This window comes from Ambystoma mexicanum, chromosome 8 (assembly GCF_040938575.1).
Source record: "Ambystoma mexicanum isolate Mex_15411 chromosome 8, UKY_AmexF1_1, whole genome shotgun sequence".
Classification (NCBI taxonomy): Eukaryota; Metazoa; Chordata; class Amphibia; order Caudata; family Ambystomatidae; genus Ambystoma; species Ambystoma mexicanum.
The window spans coordinates 139,474,490-139,494,679 of record NC_090929.1 but is presented as its reverse complement, the minus strand read 5'-3'; the positions used below and the strand labels follow the sequence as shown (position 1 = coordinate 139,494,679).

Below are 20,190 nucleotides of genomic sequence, written 5' to 3'. Positions count from 1 at the left end.
TGCAAGGCTGTCCTAAGTGGTCGTATTTCTTGCCGGGCAGCCCTGGCCGCCTTCTGCTGTTAAGATGTCATGTTCGTCTTTTTGGGCAGTATTTGGCCTTGCGCCAGCACCAGCTGCGCACAGCAGGGAACCGGCAGCCTGGGCTCTGCTGCTCGCCGGCTGGGAACTGCTGCATTCGTCTGCACCCACCCTGCACCGACTGGGGCGCATCCGTCATCCCCGCACACACACGCAGAGGCGACTGGAATCTTAGGGACGCATGCCAGGCGGGTTCCGTGCCAATGCCTTTGCTGCAGGCCCCCCTCCAGCGGCCCGCTTCCCTACCTGGCCGCAGGGCCGTCGCGTACGCCTTGCTTTCTGTTGTTGCTCTGGGCACAGTAAAATGGGAAAAGACTTTTGACAGCATGAGGTAAGGGAGGGGGGAGGGGTATTGGCTTTGCAGAAGAGGGTGGTGGTTTGGTCGCATCTTCTTTGTATGCGCATGTGTTCGGCAGGCTGGCACCGGTGGCAGGACCCATCGGTACTGCCGGCTGCGTCCATGCTCCCCCAGCCTAAGCATTATGCATTGGCGGCACAGCCTGGGATTTCGTCAGGCTGCATAAGGGGTGGGGGAGGCAGGGCCCACTAGATGCCTTCAAGCCCTGCACGTCTTGGAGTAGAGAGCACCCGTTGCAGCACTGTGTTAAAAGCCCGTGTTTTATCTGCGGGTCCACACATACAGCCGTCTCCAGGCAGGTGTCTGTGGACCTGGCCATGGATGCCGCTGGGAGTGGCTACTGGGCAGCGGGGTTAAGAAGCGGTACATTCCCTGGCTGCACCACTAGGGGGAGCCTGGGAGATGAATGTCTTTCAGGCCGCATTATCCAAAAGGGCCTTAAATGTAATGGACCTTTGAGAGCGTGGGGGCTGTGGGGGCTATGGGGAGGCTAACTCACTAAAGAAGGATGCGCTTTTCTTTTTCATGCATGATTGAAAAAGTAACCGAGTTACAGAAGAGTGTTCTCGTTCTCATTACTGTGAAAACCCATCCATTTTGCTAAGCGATTTGTCCCGCTGCTGTGGTGCTCTGTTATTGACCCAGGAATCACACATGAGTACTGTTGGAATGAATGGATCAGTGGTTAACTGAACGAGAAAACTTGTTTGGCGAAGCACAAGATTCTTGCCTCTAGGCACCTGCTTGCTAAATTATTGGTGGCAGGTTCGCCTGGCCCCTAGGGTGACTTGAAGACTCCATGTCACAAAAGAAATGTTTCCAGTGCAGGGCTTACATTTACCAATACGTGAATGGTAGTCTTGACAGGAAAACCCCAGACTGGGAGTGAAGTGATGTTTTGCTGTTACATGATCAACCTAACCATGAATTCTGGGAGACATAGTCTCGGTTGTCTCGGTTAAAGAAATGGATCTTCAGTATTCTCTAAAACCAATGATGTGAGACAGGAAAGTCGTGGACTGGGAGTGAAGTATGGGAAGTGTAGCTCAGTGACAATGGACGCAGAGCAGCACAGGTTCGAATCCGGGTCCGTGCTTCGAAACCTCTTCAGTATTAAGGGTGTTATAAATAACCAATTATGTATATATTAAGTAGAGTTTTGCTATCCCATGATCACCCTAAGCATGAATTCTGGGAGTTGTAGTCTTCATTGCCTTGGTTAAAGAAATACATCTTCAGTGGTCTCTAAAACCAACGATTTGAGACAGGAAAGTCCCAGACTGGGAGTGAGGTAGTGTTTTGCTGCCCCATGATCGCCCTAAGCATGAATTCTGGTAGTTGTAGTCTTGGTTGCCTTGGTTAAAGAAATTAATCTTCAGTAGTCTCTAAAAGCAATGATTTCAGACAGGAAAGTCCGAGACGGGGAGTGAAGTAGTGTCTTGCTGCCCCATGACCACCCTAAGATACAGTTGTGAGATGGGGCAGCTATTAGCAAATAAACTATCCAATGGGAATTCCATTTCCTGAAGAAAAGAAAAAAATGTTGCCCTATTCAGATAAAAGTGACTATGAAATAACTCATTATTATTGCTAATTAATGTTTCTATAAAGTTTGGTCATTTATTGTGTGTGAACCTAGCTTCGAGAAGCAGTGAAGCACTGTTCAGCATTGTGTTAATAGGAAAACAGGCAGGAGGGCTGGGGCACAGGTTACAGTATGGCTTGTCGCTTATCCTCTGCGTCATATGATGGCAACACCGCTTGGCAGATATTCAATTTAAAGTTGTTATGAATCGGGCGTGAGATGCTCATGTGATGTGTAGTGGCATGTGCAGTGCACGCGTGATATTCTTGCTGCAAACTGCATTATAAGTTGGTCTTGAAATGAACGGCTCAAGAGGATCTAATGCTTTCTGTGCCCGCTATATTTCCAATTCCTCTGCCAATGTATGTGCTCACCCGGTCAGTGGCGTAACACAAGATGTGGGGGCCCCCCTGCGAGCCATGCTGAGGGGATCCCCCAACTCAGCAACAAATCAAGGGTCGCGCCACACTCTGGGCCAGCCTAGATTATCACACTTGCGCAATACGCACAAACGTGCTGCTGAACAGATATGCCGCACACTGCACTAGGAGAAAGATATACATATGTGTTTAAATATAACATACAGCACACTGTCTGAGAAAAATTGGCTAAAAAGCCAGAGTGTTTGCAATTGTTTTGTAGGGTAACACCAATCCAATAGATGCACAGGAACATTCATGCTTTGCTATTAAAAATGCCATGCCACAATGAAAACATGTCCAACTGGCTGCACAATGTAGACCAGTGTAGACATGTAATAACAATATAGTAAAGCTTGCCAGGCAACATTTAGACATATCTAGACTGGTTGCACCAAAATGGCAGTTGTAGCAATAACACTCATCAAGAATAGAACACACATTGAAGCCTGTGTCTCTGTGGCCTCTAACAACACAGCCAAACTCTTTAAAATCTGAAAAGAACTGGTCAATCCTGTTGAGGTCTTTACATCTCCTGTTCCCTCCCAGGCTCTCTGTATGGCTCTGTCATCTCACTTCTACGCTAAAACTCAGGACATCCTGTCCTCCATCTCCTCTTCCTCTCCCTCTTCCTCTCTCGGCCCCCCTTTGGCCATCTCTACCTCTCTTCCTCCTTTCTCCTCTTTCTCTCTGACAACACCTGACGAGGTTTCTAGACAAGTCCGATCTATGACAGTGTCATCCAAACAGGTGCTCTCCTGCTCCACCAGAACCATCAAGAACCATATTGACACACTCGCTCCAGCCTTGACCGATTTCTGTAATCACTCTTTCCCCTCTCCCCTTAAGCACTCCCTTATGCACCCACTCCTCAAGAAGCTTTCTGCCGATCCTGCCTGCCCGGCAAACTATCGCCAAATCTCCATCACCCCTTTCCTGGCAAACTGTTGAAAAAGCTGGCCATCTCCCAGCTTACACTCCACACGGAATCTGTTGGTTGTCTCCATGACCATCAGTCTGGCTTCAGTGCGAGAGACACGGAAACTGCTGTTCTGAACACCTTTGAAGTTCTGCTCTCTAACCTTGATTCCAGCATTCCTTCTGTCCTCATCCTCCTTGATCTTTCCTGTGCTTTCGACACGGTCAACCATGCCATCCTGATCAATCCTGATCAATCAACTCCATGAGAACCTGGGCATCACGGATCAGGCCCTTGAGTGGCTGACCTCCTTCCTCTTGGACTGCCCCTCCCAGATCCAACTTGGTCCCTTTCTCCTCGCTCCATCCTCTCACTCTGGTTTTCAACCTCTATGTGGCCCCTTTGACCCACCTGATCTCTACATTCTCCTCTAACTTTCAGTGTTATGCATATGACACTCCGCTTTCCTTCAGGCTCCCCTCAGACTCCTGTCATCTCTCGCTCATTCCCGACTGTATATCCGCGATTCAGGATTGGTGTGCCTCCAACGATCTCTGCCTTAACGTCAGTAAGATGGAGATCCTTCTCATTTGGACTCCTGCCCCTGCCTTCCCTCTCTCACTCTGGCTGCCCGCCTTGGGCCCTCTTCCTTCGACTTCCTGTGAGGCAAACAATACTGGTGTCATCTTTGACTCCACTCTCTTTCTCTCCTCACATCTCAGACGTTGCCAAGAAGTCCCACTTCCAGCTGCTCCTCCTCAAAGGGACTCTTCCCTTTCTCACTTTCCCCCAGAAGCTCACTGTCTGCAGAGCCCTGGTTCTCTCTAGGCTGGACTACTGCAACAGCCTCTTTCTCAATCTGCCTTCCTCTACTATCCAGCCCCTGCAACTAAACCAGAACAGGACTGCAAGACTTATCCTTGGCCTCAAGCACAGGGATCCTATCTCTACAGCCCTGAAATATCTCCACTGGTTCCCAGCTGCTGCAAGTATCAAGTTCAAGACCCTTTGCATTGTCCACAAGGCTTTCTTGGCCCGGGTCCCGCACTACATCCAACGCTCTCTTCCAAAATATCTTCCTTCTCAAGCCCTTTGCTCAGCTACCTACAACTCTCTAAGGGTTAGGCGCTTCTCCAGGAAGAGAGTGAGTGGGTTGATCTCTCTCCTCTGCAGGTGCCTCCCTCTGTAATAGCCTCCCTGCCCCTCTCAAGCTTTAGCAGACCACCTGAGGTTCTGGAAGCAGCTCAAAACGTTCCTCTTCTCCTTTGCTTTCTCTCTCTCCCTCCCCTGCTGGCCTACCTGACCTACCTGTCTGCTGTACCGACTGGTTGCTTGGCTACCCTCAGAGTCTCACTGAGTCGAGACTCTTTCTTGATCAGTCACCCTTGCACTGCCGTTGGTCCTACCATGCACTTAGGGGCTGTAACTGTAACCCTACAGTCCCTTGTTCTCCTTGCACTACCCAGAGCTGTGCTGCCCTGACAGGACTTACTTAGAGCATTGCTGCTCTGTTTTTCCCCTCCCCTCTCCTTGCACTTCCCCCATCCCTTTCCCCTTGTGCTTCTCGTTATCGCACTTGCACAATCTGAATGACACAAGGCCTAATAAGATCGTTTGTCTTGTCCTCCCTCTATCTTCCATCCCTTGTCTCGTCGCACCTAGAAACACTTGTGTGCAGGTGCGTTATAAATGATTTATATCATATCATTTGATCACAGATGCCCACAAAAATATACAATGCTGCAGTAAGAAACGGCTGACTGGCAGCACCCAAATGGCAGTCTAGCCAGGTAATTCACTTAGCAGGACTGCTTTATCATAAATGCCCCATTAAAAAATGTCATACCAAACTGAGGAATGACTAGACTGGCTGCACCAAAATGCCTCTCTAGCCACTAATACCACATATCATGCCTGCTTAGCCTGGACATGGACAGCCATTATAATTTGTCGTATAATCCTGCCCCCCCACACATCCCCTCTCCCTCCCACCCCAGCCTCCAAAATCAGCTCCTTGGCCCAGAATTACCTCCACGTCCCTCTTCCTTGCCCCAGAGCTTACAGTTGAGGCTCCTTGCCTCATATGTAAGTACTGGGATAAGGAAGAGTGGGACCAGGAGTAATGAAGATTACAGGTAGCTAAATCAAGCATTACTTCCATGTACCTCTACCTCATCCCAGTACTTGTGTATGAGGCAGAGTGCCTTATACGCAAGTACTGTCTCATGCACACTGGGATGAGGAAGAATAGGGCTAGGACTAATGAAGATTACCAATAAGTAATCCAGGCATTAAACACAAGTATTGGTGCAACACCATTGAGTTGACTGGGATTCAGCACCCCCCACCCCCTGAAATTTTGGGCTATGTTGACCAGACCTGGATGACCTTCAGAGCAGTTGCCAGACAGAAAAGAACACAGATGTTAAACGGCACCTGGGTTTCTCTGTTAACAAGAACCCACCAATTACTAACATAAAGCAATTCACTGTTAGTACCTGCATTCAAATGGCAAACTTTTTAGGCAATTGAAATCGTGATGTGGGTTTAATACTTGCATGCCAGGGGAGTGATTGGAAGGGTAGAGAGGGAACAGGAGACCACTCATTCTCACAGCAGTCCATAAGTGGGTGCTTTAAACCTTAAAGGAGAGAGTTAACTGCTTGTAACATTGAAGCTGCACTAGAATAGTCTCATAAAAAGGCATATGAAATTAGATGACCCAAACAAATAAGTTTGCCCCTCCCCCACCGCCCATGAAGTTGGCACCCCTCCCAACATTTGAAGGGTTAGCCCCCGAAATGTAGGTTTTGTTGCGCCCCTGAACGCAAGCACACACCATTCACCATGTACACACACGCACACCAAGCCATCCATACATTTAAGTGTGCATTCTTTCACCATACTGGCACACCCAGGCAGCCATCCATACATTTAAGTGTGCACCTTTTCACCATACAGGCACACCCAGGCAGCCACCCATAAAATTATGTGTGCACCTTTTCCCCATACAGGCACACAGGCCGCCACCTATACATTTAAGTGTGCACCCTTTCACCATACAGTCACACACAGGCAACCACCCGTATATTAAAGTGTGCACCCTTTCACCATACACTCGCACAGGCAGCCACCTATACATTTAAGTGTGAACCCTTTCAACATACACTCACACACGCGCACATCATGGGTTTGAGGGGAGCCCTAACACTTAAAAAAGAAATTGGGCCTCATTACAACTATGCCGGACTGCAAACAACGGTGCTGGTAACCTCACTGGCACTGTTGTTTCTGGGCGGGCATATTACAGCTCTGCGGGCGGTTGCCCTCCGGCCCGGCAGGTCAGACCTGCCGGGCAGAACGGCATCCACCCGCATAGTTTTCACGGAAGCACCGGCACCGTTATTAATGGTGCCGGTGCTTCTATGGTCCCCATTCCCATAGAGTCCGATAGGACTTTAAGGAAATGGGGACTTACCATTTGCCAGAGCCTGACTTCCCAGACCACCGGGGTTGTAATCCCCCGGTGTTACCGGGAAGTCGGGCGCTGGTAAATCATTACGGGTCTGGCGGCAACCTGCTGGTAGCAATGGCACGGTTGCCGCCAAACCCGTAATGAGGCCCATCGTTTCTTTTTGAAGTCACACTTCTTTAGAAATGCAGAGGGAATTCAAATAGAAAAAAGAATATTTGTTTTTGCAAAAAAAAAATCTTTTTTTTTCTTCAAGTGGGGGCCCCTCCCAGGACATGTGCTGGCGGGCCCCCCCGCACCGCGGGGGCTGCGAGGCCCCTGTTACGCCAGTACACCCGGTCACATTTTCCAACACAGTTTGATAAATGAGGTGCCCAGTATTTAGGCCTATCCCAGTTCAATACTTTTGTGATGAAATATATATATATATATATATTTTCTTAGCCTGTAAGAGCATGCTGTGCACGTGAGTTATCTGTCGGAGACCACGTTTAACGAGATCTTAAAAGAAAGACATATTTTCTAATTGTAAATAAATAAATTGGACATTGCATGAAAGACAGGGAAAGCAATTCTGAAATTGTCCACATGGTCGATTTAGGTGGGTTGCACAGTCGTTGACTGGCTGTTAAAACCTGGATTCTAAGTATTTTAATTTTTTTTTTGTGTTTCAAGATTTTATTGGATGAAATTAGGTATATAAGGCCAATAATACAAACATCAAATATCAAGAATAGCGGAATATGTAATACCAGGCAAAGAAGATATAGTAAAGATTAATACTAAAGTAAGTCAAGTATCCTTATAACATATAGTTTCAAACAGTAGTGATCATTTTTGAATATTGAGGGGGAAAAACATTACAAACAACAAGACCAAACACCAACTGGACAGAACATACACAAGAGGAAGGAAGGAGGGAGGGTGGATTCTACGTAGTCTAATTGGTTGGCTGAACCTCTCTGCATACGAGTGCGTTGGATGGTTATCCCAAGGAGCATGAGAGTTCAAAGGTGAGGCAGTGGCACACACACTCTGGGGTGCCATGCACGCCACTCTATCAGTCAGTGAGCTGATCCTCACTAATGACTAATGAGCAGATACTTCATTGGTTAGACCAAAAAAGAAACACACTCATGGGGAATGCATAGTCCACATCACTGACCAATAGGTAAATGATCCACGACTGACCAATGAGCAGAGAGTTCAGAGTTCAGGCAGTAACATCCATACACTAGCAGAATACTCACTCTGGACTGCGGACCAATGAGCACAGTTTTTAGTTGGTTGTAAAGACATATTCAAGCTAAAATATAAATCGATGACGCCAAGCAATCATTTCTATGAAGTAGATCCAAATGACACACACAGGAAATGATATATATTTGTTTCAACAAATTTAAGTCTGTGTTAGAAACCACAAGAGAATGCCTACCATGAGACGAGATGATTCCCTTTTCATTTTGCCTGTTGGCATTGGGGAACATGTAGAAGCACACAGTCTGGGTGTGTTGTGTGGCTTTTTACCCACCTGCTGATTGCTCAGAGTCATGCTAATCCCCATGGCCACCCAGACCCACTACCTGCCCCTCCCCATTCCAAATACACGGTTCGAGCTAGATGTATTGCACAGTAACATCAGGCCATGGGCTTTTACATCACTGCTACTGCTATTTCTAAGCAGTCTTTTTCCAGGTACTGGTTTAATTACAAATGTAAAGCAGCTCCAAGTCTAATAAAAAGTAGTAACTAAGTTTGCCTTTAGCCATATGTGCCCTAACATTGGTTCCTTGCACTGAATTCCTGTAAAAAAAAAAAACTAGCTTTGGCAAAGCCAACAGTGTTGGCTCTTTTGTAGGCATCAGATAGACCTTTGTGGGGCGCTGCCAACGTAGTCACTGCTGCTAACACCATTGTTCACCTGTCAGCATTTTATGGCCAGGTAATACCATTATGGCAGTGTCGGGTGAGTGCCTATCCCATATCTATAAAAGCCCAAACTGTTGGCTTTGCCAATTCTTGTTTGGGATGGAATTTTGTGCCATTATTTTCTATACTATTTACATTATTATACAAAACTAAAAAGGCCTGCATGATGAAACAAGTTATTTAGTCTGTTGGGTGATTTTGGGCTCAGTAATTTCCTTTTGCCAGGCAGTTGGAATTCCACCCTGCCAGTTAGTGTGAATGGTAACTTGTTTGACATCTGCAGCTAAACTGTGATCTATATTTGCACCTTGCCGCATGAACGTCACTGATAGATCATTGTATTTGCTAATTCCTACTACACAATAAAAGGATTTGCCATGAAGTCTATGGAAATGTTAGGTATTATGCACACCAGATTATGCAACTATTTGGCAGATGTAGAGATTGCAAAGACAGTTTCGGAGTACAGCAGATAAAAGGCGCTGACATCACCCAATTTGAGTAAACACAATTCATCAGCCTTGCAAAAAAATGTGTATTTGTATTTTATTTATTTGTATAGCGCGGCTGGCCCAAAGGCGCATGTCTTAGGTTGCAATAACACAGTATACAGCACAGCAAAATTGCATGTATACATATAGTAAAAAATCAATTCAAAATCACATATTATACATACAGAGAAGCAAAAAAAAATAAGAGTCAGGTAGCATACAAGCATAGAGGAAATAAAAATAAAAAAATAAAACAAGCTAAATTGGCCCTGCCAGAATGACCCCCAAGGAAGCATCAGGTCACAGCAGCGAGCTCTCACTGTAGGTCCATGAGCTATATAATAATTGTTAGTGTTTTGCATCGGGCCCTAAGATCTTGCATGCAGCCCATGGGTGAAAGATAATTGATCTGCAGTACACCACAGCTGGGCAGCTCTTCAAATATGAAGCTTGGAAAGGTTCCAAGCAGAAGTCATTTCTGGATGCTTTGGGAAGAAGGATCCAGAAATGAAATTGCGAAGGGAGAAGGCCTGACTTCTCTATATACATATGCAGAGTACTGGAAGAAATGAGCGAACAAGAACCATCAATTGTTTTGCATCGGTTTTTCGACTATAGTAAAAGTCCTGAATAAGAGTCGTGCTCTGCATGAAACAAATGTAGACTTTATTTCTAGTTAAATCATATATAATTTTGCATGAATAATCTGACTGATTTGTCTTACCTTATAAAAGAAACAAACTTTCCCAAACATCAATAACAGGCCTTCTTCTAGCCCTCACACCATCTCCTGACTCCGCTCAGCACCCATCCACATGCCTGACCTCATGTGTTGCTCTCTACCAGAGCCAGGCCAGCCCTGCTAAGCCCTATTTGGCCAAAGGCACAGAAGCATTCCAATCTTACTCCATGACCTCCAACACTCTGGATCTAGTTCCCTGAAGGTGTTCCCATCACCAGCGCATTGAGACTATAACAATAGTAAAAGGTGCTATATAAATGACAACTACAATACAATACAATACCTTCAAAGCTGTTTATTCTTCAGACTATATACTGGAATGAGCATGTTTATGAAAATGGAGTCAGGAGTTCTTAGCAGCCATTAAACCGTCAAAATCAACCTATAAAAGTGCATAGGTTTGTCCTCTGTATCCTTGCATTTGGGAATGCCAATGGAAGTATTTCGGGTAATCTACAGCATACATGGGCGAAGGACTTCTATCCTGTTAGGTCATTACAAAGTGTCCTCTTTCGAGGGTCATTTTCTAAACCTGGAGTGTAAAAGAAAGTTGTAAAAGCAGAGCTTTCGAAATGTATGCTTACTTATTACATTCAAGGGCATTTTAGAGCCATTTGAGTTGGAGTAGGGGGACAAAACAGAGTGCATTTCCCCTGTGCATTCCACCTCCACGTTCAAAGGTCACATGCTTTTACCCCTGGATGAGATTTTCATGCAGGAATAGATAGAGAACTGTGCCAGTGATGTCCGCACACTTTACCAGACCAACATGTTTCAGACTTTTGGTTTAGATCTGAAAATTCATCAGGATCAAACATCTTAAATGTAAACATTTATGGATGTCAATTTGTATTCATGAAATAGTACAAGTAATACATAGACTTTTAAAAAAATCTTTAGAAACCATTCAAAAAAAGGAACAAGTAAAAATGTAAAGCAACTGATGGGCCGTGCAACTGTGCATGCTGACATGTAAAAATAAAAGTCTCTATGTGGTTGGCATTTTATATAATAGTCTCTTATTTGTCCAAAGGTTTTCAAATGGATCATTATGTTGCCATGTGTGAATAGTGTTTCTATCTTCATTGGTTCATCTGTTCTCTTATTTGAATGTATTTACTTGTTTGTTATTTTTTCATTTTCCAATCTTAATTTTCAATTATTTAATTCATTTAATGTCCTCATTTTATCCTTGTAATAATATCAGCCTCTTATTTTCAATCAAATTACTGCCCTCATTACAGGGCTGTATCATTGCCATCTCATCCTCTATACATTCACGTGTTTCACTACTACTGTAGCACTTCAGGAGGAATAATAGTAATTGACTCAAAAATAATGGCTACAAATGGCTAATTGATTTAAGGCGTGTATATATATATATATATATATATATATATATATATATATATATACATATACATACATATATATATATATATATATATATATATATATATATATATATATATATATATATATATATATCATGGACGCAGTAGCGTCCATGTAGTTATGGTTAAGTTGCTGTTTCCATAGGAAGAGCATTTTTTGGGTGGCTTATAACTTCGCTCTCTCTGGATGAATCCTCACCAAACTTTGCAAAAAAAAGTATATGGCCCACTCTGAATTTCTTTGCAAAGTTTGGAGAGGTTTGGTCCGGGGGGGGGCAAAGTTATAGGGGGGGTCTCAAAACTTTTGTTTTTTCCCATAGACATAATGGGAAAAAACATTGCGCATGCCTACAGCCCAAACCGCTGGACGGATTTACACCAAATTTGCGGCAGGAGCGAGGCCTTGGTCCCGAAGCGTGCTTTTGCAAATTTGGTGTAAATCCGTCCAGTAGTTCTTTTTAAAATGACCAAAATGTAAGGCAAAAAAATTAGTGATATCTCTGTTCGCTCCGCGGACGGACTTCCCGGTTCGCTCCGCGGACAGTGTCCTGATTGGCCGAGCGACTTGCGTGATGTCCGCGGACATGTGACGTGTTTGCTGATTGGACGGCATAGTGCGTGAAGCACGTCAGATTTTCTGTGGCGTCCGCCATCTTGCATTCGCGGACGACCGCGGACAGCGCGGTGAAACTTGGATTACAAATTGTATTTAGTGGAGTGTGTTGGTGTGTATGAGTGTTTGGGGAGGGTGGGGGAGTATGAGATAGGTTCAATGTTCTGTTTTTTTTATGTGCTAGACACTTTTGTTGTGTTCAATTTTTCTGTGGACAACACGGTTGTTCTGAAATGTTCGTAAATAAACAGAATGGATTCAGTGTCAAGTTGAAAGTGTTCTAAGAAGACTCGTGGGGTCCTGGAATGTTCGCATGGGGTGTCCTGAAGACGTTGTCTGTATTCTTCGTCGTCAAGCTGAAAGTGTTCTAAGAACACTCGTGGTGTCCTGAAATGTTCGTACATAAAGAAAATGGGGGTGTTCTGAGGACGTTGTCCGTATTGTTCGCTGGCAAGTTCAATGTGTTCTAAGAACACTCGCGGTGTCCTGAAATGTTCAAAAATAAACAAAATGGGGGTGTTCTGAGGACGTTCTCCGTATTGTGTGCCTGCTTAGCTGTATCCAATGAGGGAATGGCACAGAGAATGAAGTGGAAATGGTAGAAGGGCTGTCTAAGAGTTATCAAGTCTGCGGACAGGGCGTGCTACATCCAGGGTTTTCCAGCAAATCCAGCATGGAAAGAAGAATGTAGGGATCAGCCAATCAGATGTTGAGGTTGTGGATTTGTGTTCAAAGAGACTGTGTGTAGTGGAGATGGCAGAAGTGGAGAAAGTCAGGGTGTTGGTGCTTGGAGATATGTTTATGCATGGTTTACAACAGTATACTCAATGCAGGCATGTTGCAAAGAATGTTGATGCTAAAGGAGTGGAGGTGGTGTGGAGCACTGTGCCTGATTGCAATGTACAGGGAATTGTACAAGTTTGTGAAGATATGGGCAGGATCAACAGTCCCCATATGGTAGTTTTTCACTATGGTGCTTTCCATTTGGGCTATGTCAGTGCCCCTACTTTGTTGGCAGATTTGGAACACTTGGTTCAAGCAGTAATGAACATCCTTCCAAATGCCAAAGTATTTTTTTCTGGATTAGTACCTAGGGCAATATGTGACAATAGTTCTGTTTTTTTTCCTCAGCAAAACAATGCTAGGTGTGTAATCAACCGAGGCATGTGTGCCTTCATGCTTAGAGCTGGTATGTTCTTCTGTAATAATGAGAATATTGATTCCAGTAATGCTGTTTATTTTAAAGAAGATGGCATTTCCTTATCTTTTATGGGAAATGCCATTCTGTTTTGGAATGTAAGGGTTGTTTGGAGAAGGTTATGTGAAGATTTTAGGAGTAAAGTAAGAAAAATAAAAAAATACAAAATAACAGGTGTCTGTTCAGAGCCAACCTCAAAGGGGAAAATGGGGCACACTATTTAAATGTACATTCACCACGCTCAGATTTTCGATATGTCTGCGGACATGGCGGTAGTCCGCGGACATCGAAATCACTAGCTAGGGGTTCAGTATGTTGTATGTTACATGTATATAAAGTCAGGGATATTATGGTTAAGTTGTGCTACTAAAAACATATGAAATTCAGTAAAAAAACATTGTTAAAGGGACGTTATGGTTCAAAGTAAAACCAAAAAACCCCTGAAATTCGGCAGTTATGGTAAGATGAGCAACCATAACTTGCGCCACCGTGCACTGCTAACACTAACACCCAGGACATTAAAGATTACATCACAAATGTCATTGATGACATCACTGATGACATCACATGGCTGGCTCTCCCTTTTTTTCCTTTACTGACATATCTAAGCCACATAGTTTTCTTCAGTAACAGTCAGGAAGTAAAAATTGAAAAGGTAATATATTTGTAGACTTAGGGTCAAGTCATATCATATGAAACATATATAGCGGAAGACACAGGCTTGAAAGAGAGCAATCCTTTCTGTGCATGAAGATAATCATTAGAGTTATCAGCATTTTCTCATAGTTTTATTTTTATTACTATACCTTCCCTGTATATGCTCATATTTGTATACATTGTACTCACACTCCTTTCCTTAGGGTTCACTGACATAATTTCATACACATACATACAGTAAGTAGCAGCTTTGAAACAGAGCAATCATTTCTCTGCATAAAGATAATCAGTTAGGTTATGAACTCTTTCTGCTACTACTTCTGCTTTTTTGCTTACTTCTTTGTCCCTGTATATACTCATATTTGTATGTGTTGTTGTCTCTTTGTGTTTTGTCTGTATTAAGTGTAATTATGTATTAAGTGGGTTTTATTAGCTACTTATTACATGTTTCACAGTACGCAAAACTCTAATAAGAAAGCAGTTATCATTTCATTATTCTACATGGCAAGATTATGAATATTGCACCTTCATCATGTATACTGCACACACTGCCTAAGTTTCTGCATGAGTTGCTTAGTATACTGGATAGAACTTCATAATAGAATGCTATTTATATCAATGCATTGCTTAATGCACTAATTAGCTCATGATATTTATTCAAATGATCCTTGACACTTTTTGGTCAACATTATAAGAATCCCTCCTCCAGAGTTTTCATGAAAAGTAAATGCACATGTGATGTCATCAGTGATGTCATCAATGACATTTGTGATGTCATCTTTGATGTCCTGGGTCTTAGCAGTGCATGGTGGCGCGAGTTATGGTTGCTTATTTTACCATAACTGCCGAATTTCAGGGGTTTTTCAGTTTTACTCTGAACCAGTAGCGCAACTTAACCATAACGTCCCTTTTAACAAAGTTTTTTCACTGAATATATATATATATATATATATTAAACAGCATTGGGTGTTTTAAGGTATTTCAATGACCTTGGTCCAGAATTGAGTACAGAATATCTGAACTATTTTGAAATATTCTTCCTCTTTTCTAAGTGCACAGGATCTTTCTGATTTTCTATACATAAAAAAACAGAACATTGTTGCAAAATTATGAAGTTTAGTAAAATCATTTGTTCATTCATCTGTTAAATGATAATATTATACTAGACCATACATACAGAAAAATAGAGATGCAGTTAAATTGGCCTATTGTAGTGGAAATGAAGGAAGAGAGGTTGAAGCAGCACTGAGTCCCAAATGATGACCATAATGTAAGAACATAAACAAAGAATGCAATTTCTTGTATATAAAGATGGTGGTGATGGTGCTTATTGTGTTATTGTGCATATGCAGCACATGAAAGTAATTCACAAAAATAAATGTGCATGCACAATTGCCAACTCGGTTCTAGATAATTCTGCAATTGATAGTTTATATCTTCCCTGTGTATCAATCCCTCAATCAATAAAGAATGGTTTACGTTTCTAATAATTACTTTTTTAATAATATGTATTGCACCACTTAAAGTTGTTGACCGATGAGAGGCAACACCTACCTTATCTGATCATATCACAAACTGCTTTGCCTAAATATATATGCAATTGTCATATGATTGAAATTAGTGCTTTTAAAAGCAATCACCTTATAGAAGGATAGAATCCATTGACATTTTCTTATTGAATTCACTCAAAAGCATGCCTCATTTATGAATTACAGAGCTTATAGTTTAACCTTACACATACTACACTGATTACTAAGTTCCAGAAACACATATAACTCAATGACCTGATGGAGCCCAGTAAAACATGTGTCAATTTTCTGGATCCATTTGGCTTCCATCTGCCATAACAATAGTTTTTGGGCTCGTCACGTTGGTGGTAGATGGAAATTCTCAAGATCCATGCAATTGATTTGAACTAACTGGTTGTTCTGATGTCCCGTGTTCTAGTGAATGGCTAGAGTTATTTTAATAATTTCTCTTATGTGTTTTAAGCTTCCTAATTGTACTTGCAATACATTGTTTGGGAGGCATTTTGATTGTATTGCATGAATTACATAATTTATATTATAGTTGATGAATGTGGTAATGGTTGTTTATTACTATAAAGTAACAGAATCTCCATTTGTTTGTCCAACTTATATTGGGATATATTACAATGACCACGTTTTAATTGTGTAGCAAATATATACAGTCCTCCATGTGTTGTTCTTATTTTTTCAATTATATCATGTGGATTCCAGAAACTTGGACTTATATTATTATTTGAAGTCGAAGCTTTTCAATAGGTTATTGAAGTTTTATCCATGAGATGTTTGTTGACATCTTCATCCACTTGTAGAACCTTCCAATGTCTGCTGAGAACCTTCCTTGACATAATACCATCTGTCTTAAGAGTCGGTATAAACCTTACTTTATCATTATTTTCTTTAGGATTTACTGTAGTTGTGTCTAGTAGAGCATTTTTTTTAATGTGACTGGCTTTATCTTATGTTTTAGAAATAATGTGCTGTTTGTAACCTTTACTGCAAACAATTATGTTGCATATTTCTCATATTGCTTTGTGTCACTACAATTCCCTTTTACCCTTAAACATTTTCCATAGGGAATATTTTTGATCTGTGAGGACAATTGCTGCATGCATAACATATTGTGTGTTGTATAGAGTTGTTTGTATCATATTGTATCCTGTTGTTCTTAAAATAAACGTCTACATCAAAACATCCAATTTTCTCTGTATTTACATTCGTTGTTAGTTTTATATTGTAAGTGTTGTTGTTAATGAAAGATACATGTTCTTGTAGAGTTGTTAAATCAGCATTGCACATGAGTACAATATTGTCTATGTACCTTCTCCAGTACATAACATTGTTGTTAGTTTTAAAAGCTGAATTTGTTCATGTATGCTGGGTTTTGAAATGTTATTGAGATGTATGCCACAGGATCTGAAAAGGAAGCAGAATGGGGGATTAGATAGTGGGAGGAGACAGAGAGAGCAAGGGAGTATTTTGCTGTGCTGTCAAAAGATTCAGTTCAGAAAAATCACTCACAGTGTGTTGGGTTTGCTTCGAGACTATGGTGTTTGGAATTGTTTTGGCATGTGGTTCTACGTGTGGCTGTGCTGTGTGTCTGTGGTGTACTGTTCTGTTGGAGGTTTTGTGTGTTGTGATTGTGATGTCAGATGGGGCGACAAGTTTGATGTGCAGTCTCAGGTTGGTGTAGTGTTAGATGTGTGTGTGTTGTAATTGGCGGATGAGCTGTATGTTTGTAGCAAGATGGAGAGCTTTTTGGATGGTTACTTGTGAGACTGTTTGTGGGACCTATTTGGCAACCTTGGTTCATGTAGGCTTCTGTTCCATTGGTTGGTGCTTGGCAATGTTATGGTTTCTTTAGGCCCACCCTGCCTAGTTTGGTTGATTCTGTTTTGGTGGTACCATGGTCTGTGGTGACTCTCCTTGTTTTAGGTTGGGTGTTTTTCCTGGATAGAACTTTTCGGTTTAAATTGTTGAGTTATGTTCTAACGCAAAGTGGCCCATTTTTAAATTGACATACTTAGATGCATATTTTGCACCCATCGCTGTTCCCTTTGCCTGTTCAAAAATTAGACCATCAAAGCAAACAATGTTGTGGTTCACCTTAAAATGCAACATCTTCAATGATTCATCTAACTCATGACTCCACACTGTTGAAGACATTGATTCCAAATACTGATCTTCTGACTCAATAAACACTTGCTCCTGTGTTTTTTCCAGTTTCAACTGCAATGCTTTTTGGTTAAACTCTCGTGATGTCCCCATTGTCTCCTGATTCTGCTGACTCATAGCTATATTCTTTTGCATAATGACTCCTGTCTCTACTCTCCTAAGTAGGCCCCCACTTCCAGACCCCAATGACTTCTGAATCCAGGATCCTGACCCAGCTGACTCCTGACCCCTTGCTCCGGATTCCATTTACTCCTGAATTTACTTATTCCTAATGCGTCTCTATTATGTCCACTGGTTCCAAACACTATTCTTCTGACTCAACAAACACTGGCTCTCATGGTTGTCTCCTTCCAACTGCAATGATTCTGCTGTTGTAGGTGATTCATCACTGCATTTTCCGGCACCTTCTCATTCCTGGCTCCACTTGCCAGGCTCCTGAATTCCAGCTACGTAATCAACAGACTCCTCGTTTGAAGCTTATAGTTTCATAGTCTCATGAGTCGATTAACTCCTGAGTCGACTCTCTTGAGTCCACCTTTTTCTTGCACCCGTTTCCTTATTTCAATGACTGATGATTTTAATAAATACAAACTTCCAACTCCATTTATTCCTTATTTATTGCTTTTGTTTCCACTGACTCCAGATTGCACTAGCTTAGGCCTTCAAACTTTTGAGTCCACTAATTTCAAACCTTATTCTTCTGACTCAACAAACATTGGATATCGTGGTTCACTTCTCCAGCGGCAGCAATTCTTGATTAAACTTGCTTGACTCAACTGCCTCCTGAATCTGCTGACTCATGACTATATCTCTATGAACCTTCTAATTCCTGGCTCCATTCTCCAAGCCGCTGACTTGACTGACTCCTAACTTGAAGCTCTTGAGTCTATGCACTTCAGATTCCATTCTCTTCAGCCCATTGATGCCGTGCACCAATTTCCAGATTCCAATGACTGAAAATGCAAGTGCCCAACTCAACTGGTTCCTGATTTCATACCTTTCTTTCCACTGATTTCTGATTCCACTGAAATCTGAGTATACTACCTCCTGACTCCAATTGCTTAAGTCAACTGATTGCTCACACTCGTATCCAGACCCCAATAATTCCTGATTCCATGCATGATTCCATGCACTCCTGATTCTACTAATTCCTGCCTCCACTGGTTCCAGGAACCAAATTCAAGGCACTAATGGCTCCTGAATCCAGGCTCATAATCAAATGATTTCTGATGTCATGCTTCTGATTCATTGAGACCCAATCTGACTAAACACTTCCTCAATTCACCTAAGTCCACCGATATCCAGCACCAATTTCTAGACCCCAATGATTCTTGAATCTGAACTCTTGACAAAACTCTTTACAAATTCATGATTGTGATTACATTGACTCCTGACTTTAGGCTTCAGATTCTATGTACTCCTGATTTCACTCATGTGTGACTCAACTTTCTTGAGCCCGCTGGTTCCATACCCCATTGACTCCTGCTACCAGGATCAGCCCAACTGATACCTGATTTGACTGATTTCTGAGCCCATGCGATACTTCCTCCACTCTCTTAAGTACACTAATTCATGGCTCCAAATCTCAGACCCCAATGACTCCTGAACCTGTTCTTCTGGATCAGCTGATTGCACATTTCAAGCTCTTGACTTGACTGACTCCAGATTTATCTAATGCTTAGCTAAATTCCCTTGACTTCTCTTATTTCTAGCGTCAATTACCAAACTCCACTGACTCCTGAATCCACTCTTGAATTTACATCCTTGCTGAACTGATTCTAAATTCCAAGCTTGTGGTTCCACTGTCTTCTGAACTCTCACCCCTCTCTTCCCCCAATGAGGTAAGTGTCAAATATTATTTTGGCAATCTCTTTCTCATTAGGAAAAGAATATATAGATAATCCTCAAAGGATACCTGTCCATTGGGGTCTCTGCCCATATGCAGAAGCCCATATGCACAGACATCTTTGCCCTAGAACTCAACTTATACAATTCTGCAAACAGGGACCTTGACCTGTATAAAGCGACAGATGGCACAGCCATTTCGTCTCACATCCAAATCCTGCAGCTGACCAAAGGACTATATGTGGTTCATGGTAACAAAGACTTTAGAGTTACGGTAAGTGATGGGAAAAATGAATATCAAGCCCAATGTGTATTATGCGCATAATGATTCAAGAATGCAACACCTTTGTCACAGATATATTTGTGAAATGTAAAGCTCTGTTTTAATTTTTATGTTCCCAAAATGCTCTTTGATTTCATGGCAAACAGCTAGGAATCCTCATTAATACTATTTACACCCTTTCGCAAAAGGGTATTTTGAAAAATCACAACAGAAGTGCGCTAAACTGACCATATTGGAATGATAACCATCTACCAGAAAATTATAATTTATAATTGGTTGTGTTCATTAAGATAAGCATAACATTCTTATTATGACTTCAATATACGCTCATATTTAGAAAAGACATTTTCAAAATGTTTAAAAAAGAGCCAGTTCACAATGTTAGAAAATTAAGTAATGTGCTTTGGCTGATAGTACCCCCCATTTTGTCTTTGAAAATGGCATTGCTTCTTGGAAAGGGTCACGGTCAGATTAGTAGCAATGACCTTTTTCTTCTGTGAGCTTGA

At 42.2% G+C, this 20,190-nt stretch overlaps 1 protein-coding gene across 2 annotated transcripts in view; it reads left to right on the top strand.

Annotated features, from left to right (window-relative positions):
- The first annotated feature begins 248 nt into the window (after window positions 1-248).
- The window catches only part of GARNL3 (GTPase activating Rap/RanGAP domain like 3), a 1,295,083-nt gene continuing 1,275,141 nt past the window's right edge, over window positions 249-20,190 (top strand). For both annotated transcript variants that reach the window (XM_069609500.1, XM_069609499.1), the window contains exon 1: window positions 249-409. In XM_069609500.1, coding sequence (XP_069465601.1) covers window positions 282-409 — 128 coding nt within the window. In that variant the 5' untranslated portion in view covers window positions 249-281. The remainder of the gene's footprint in view (window positions 410-20,190) is intronic.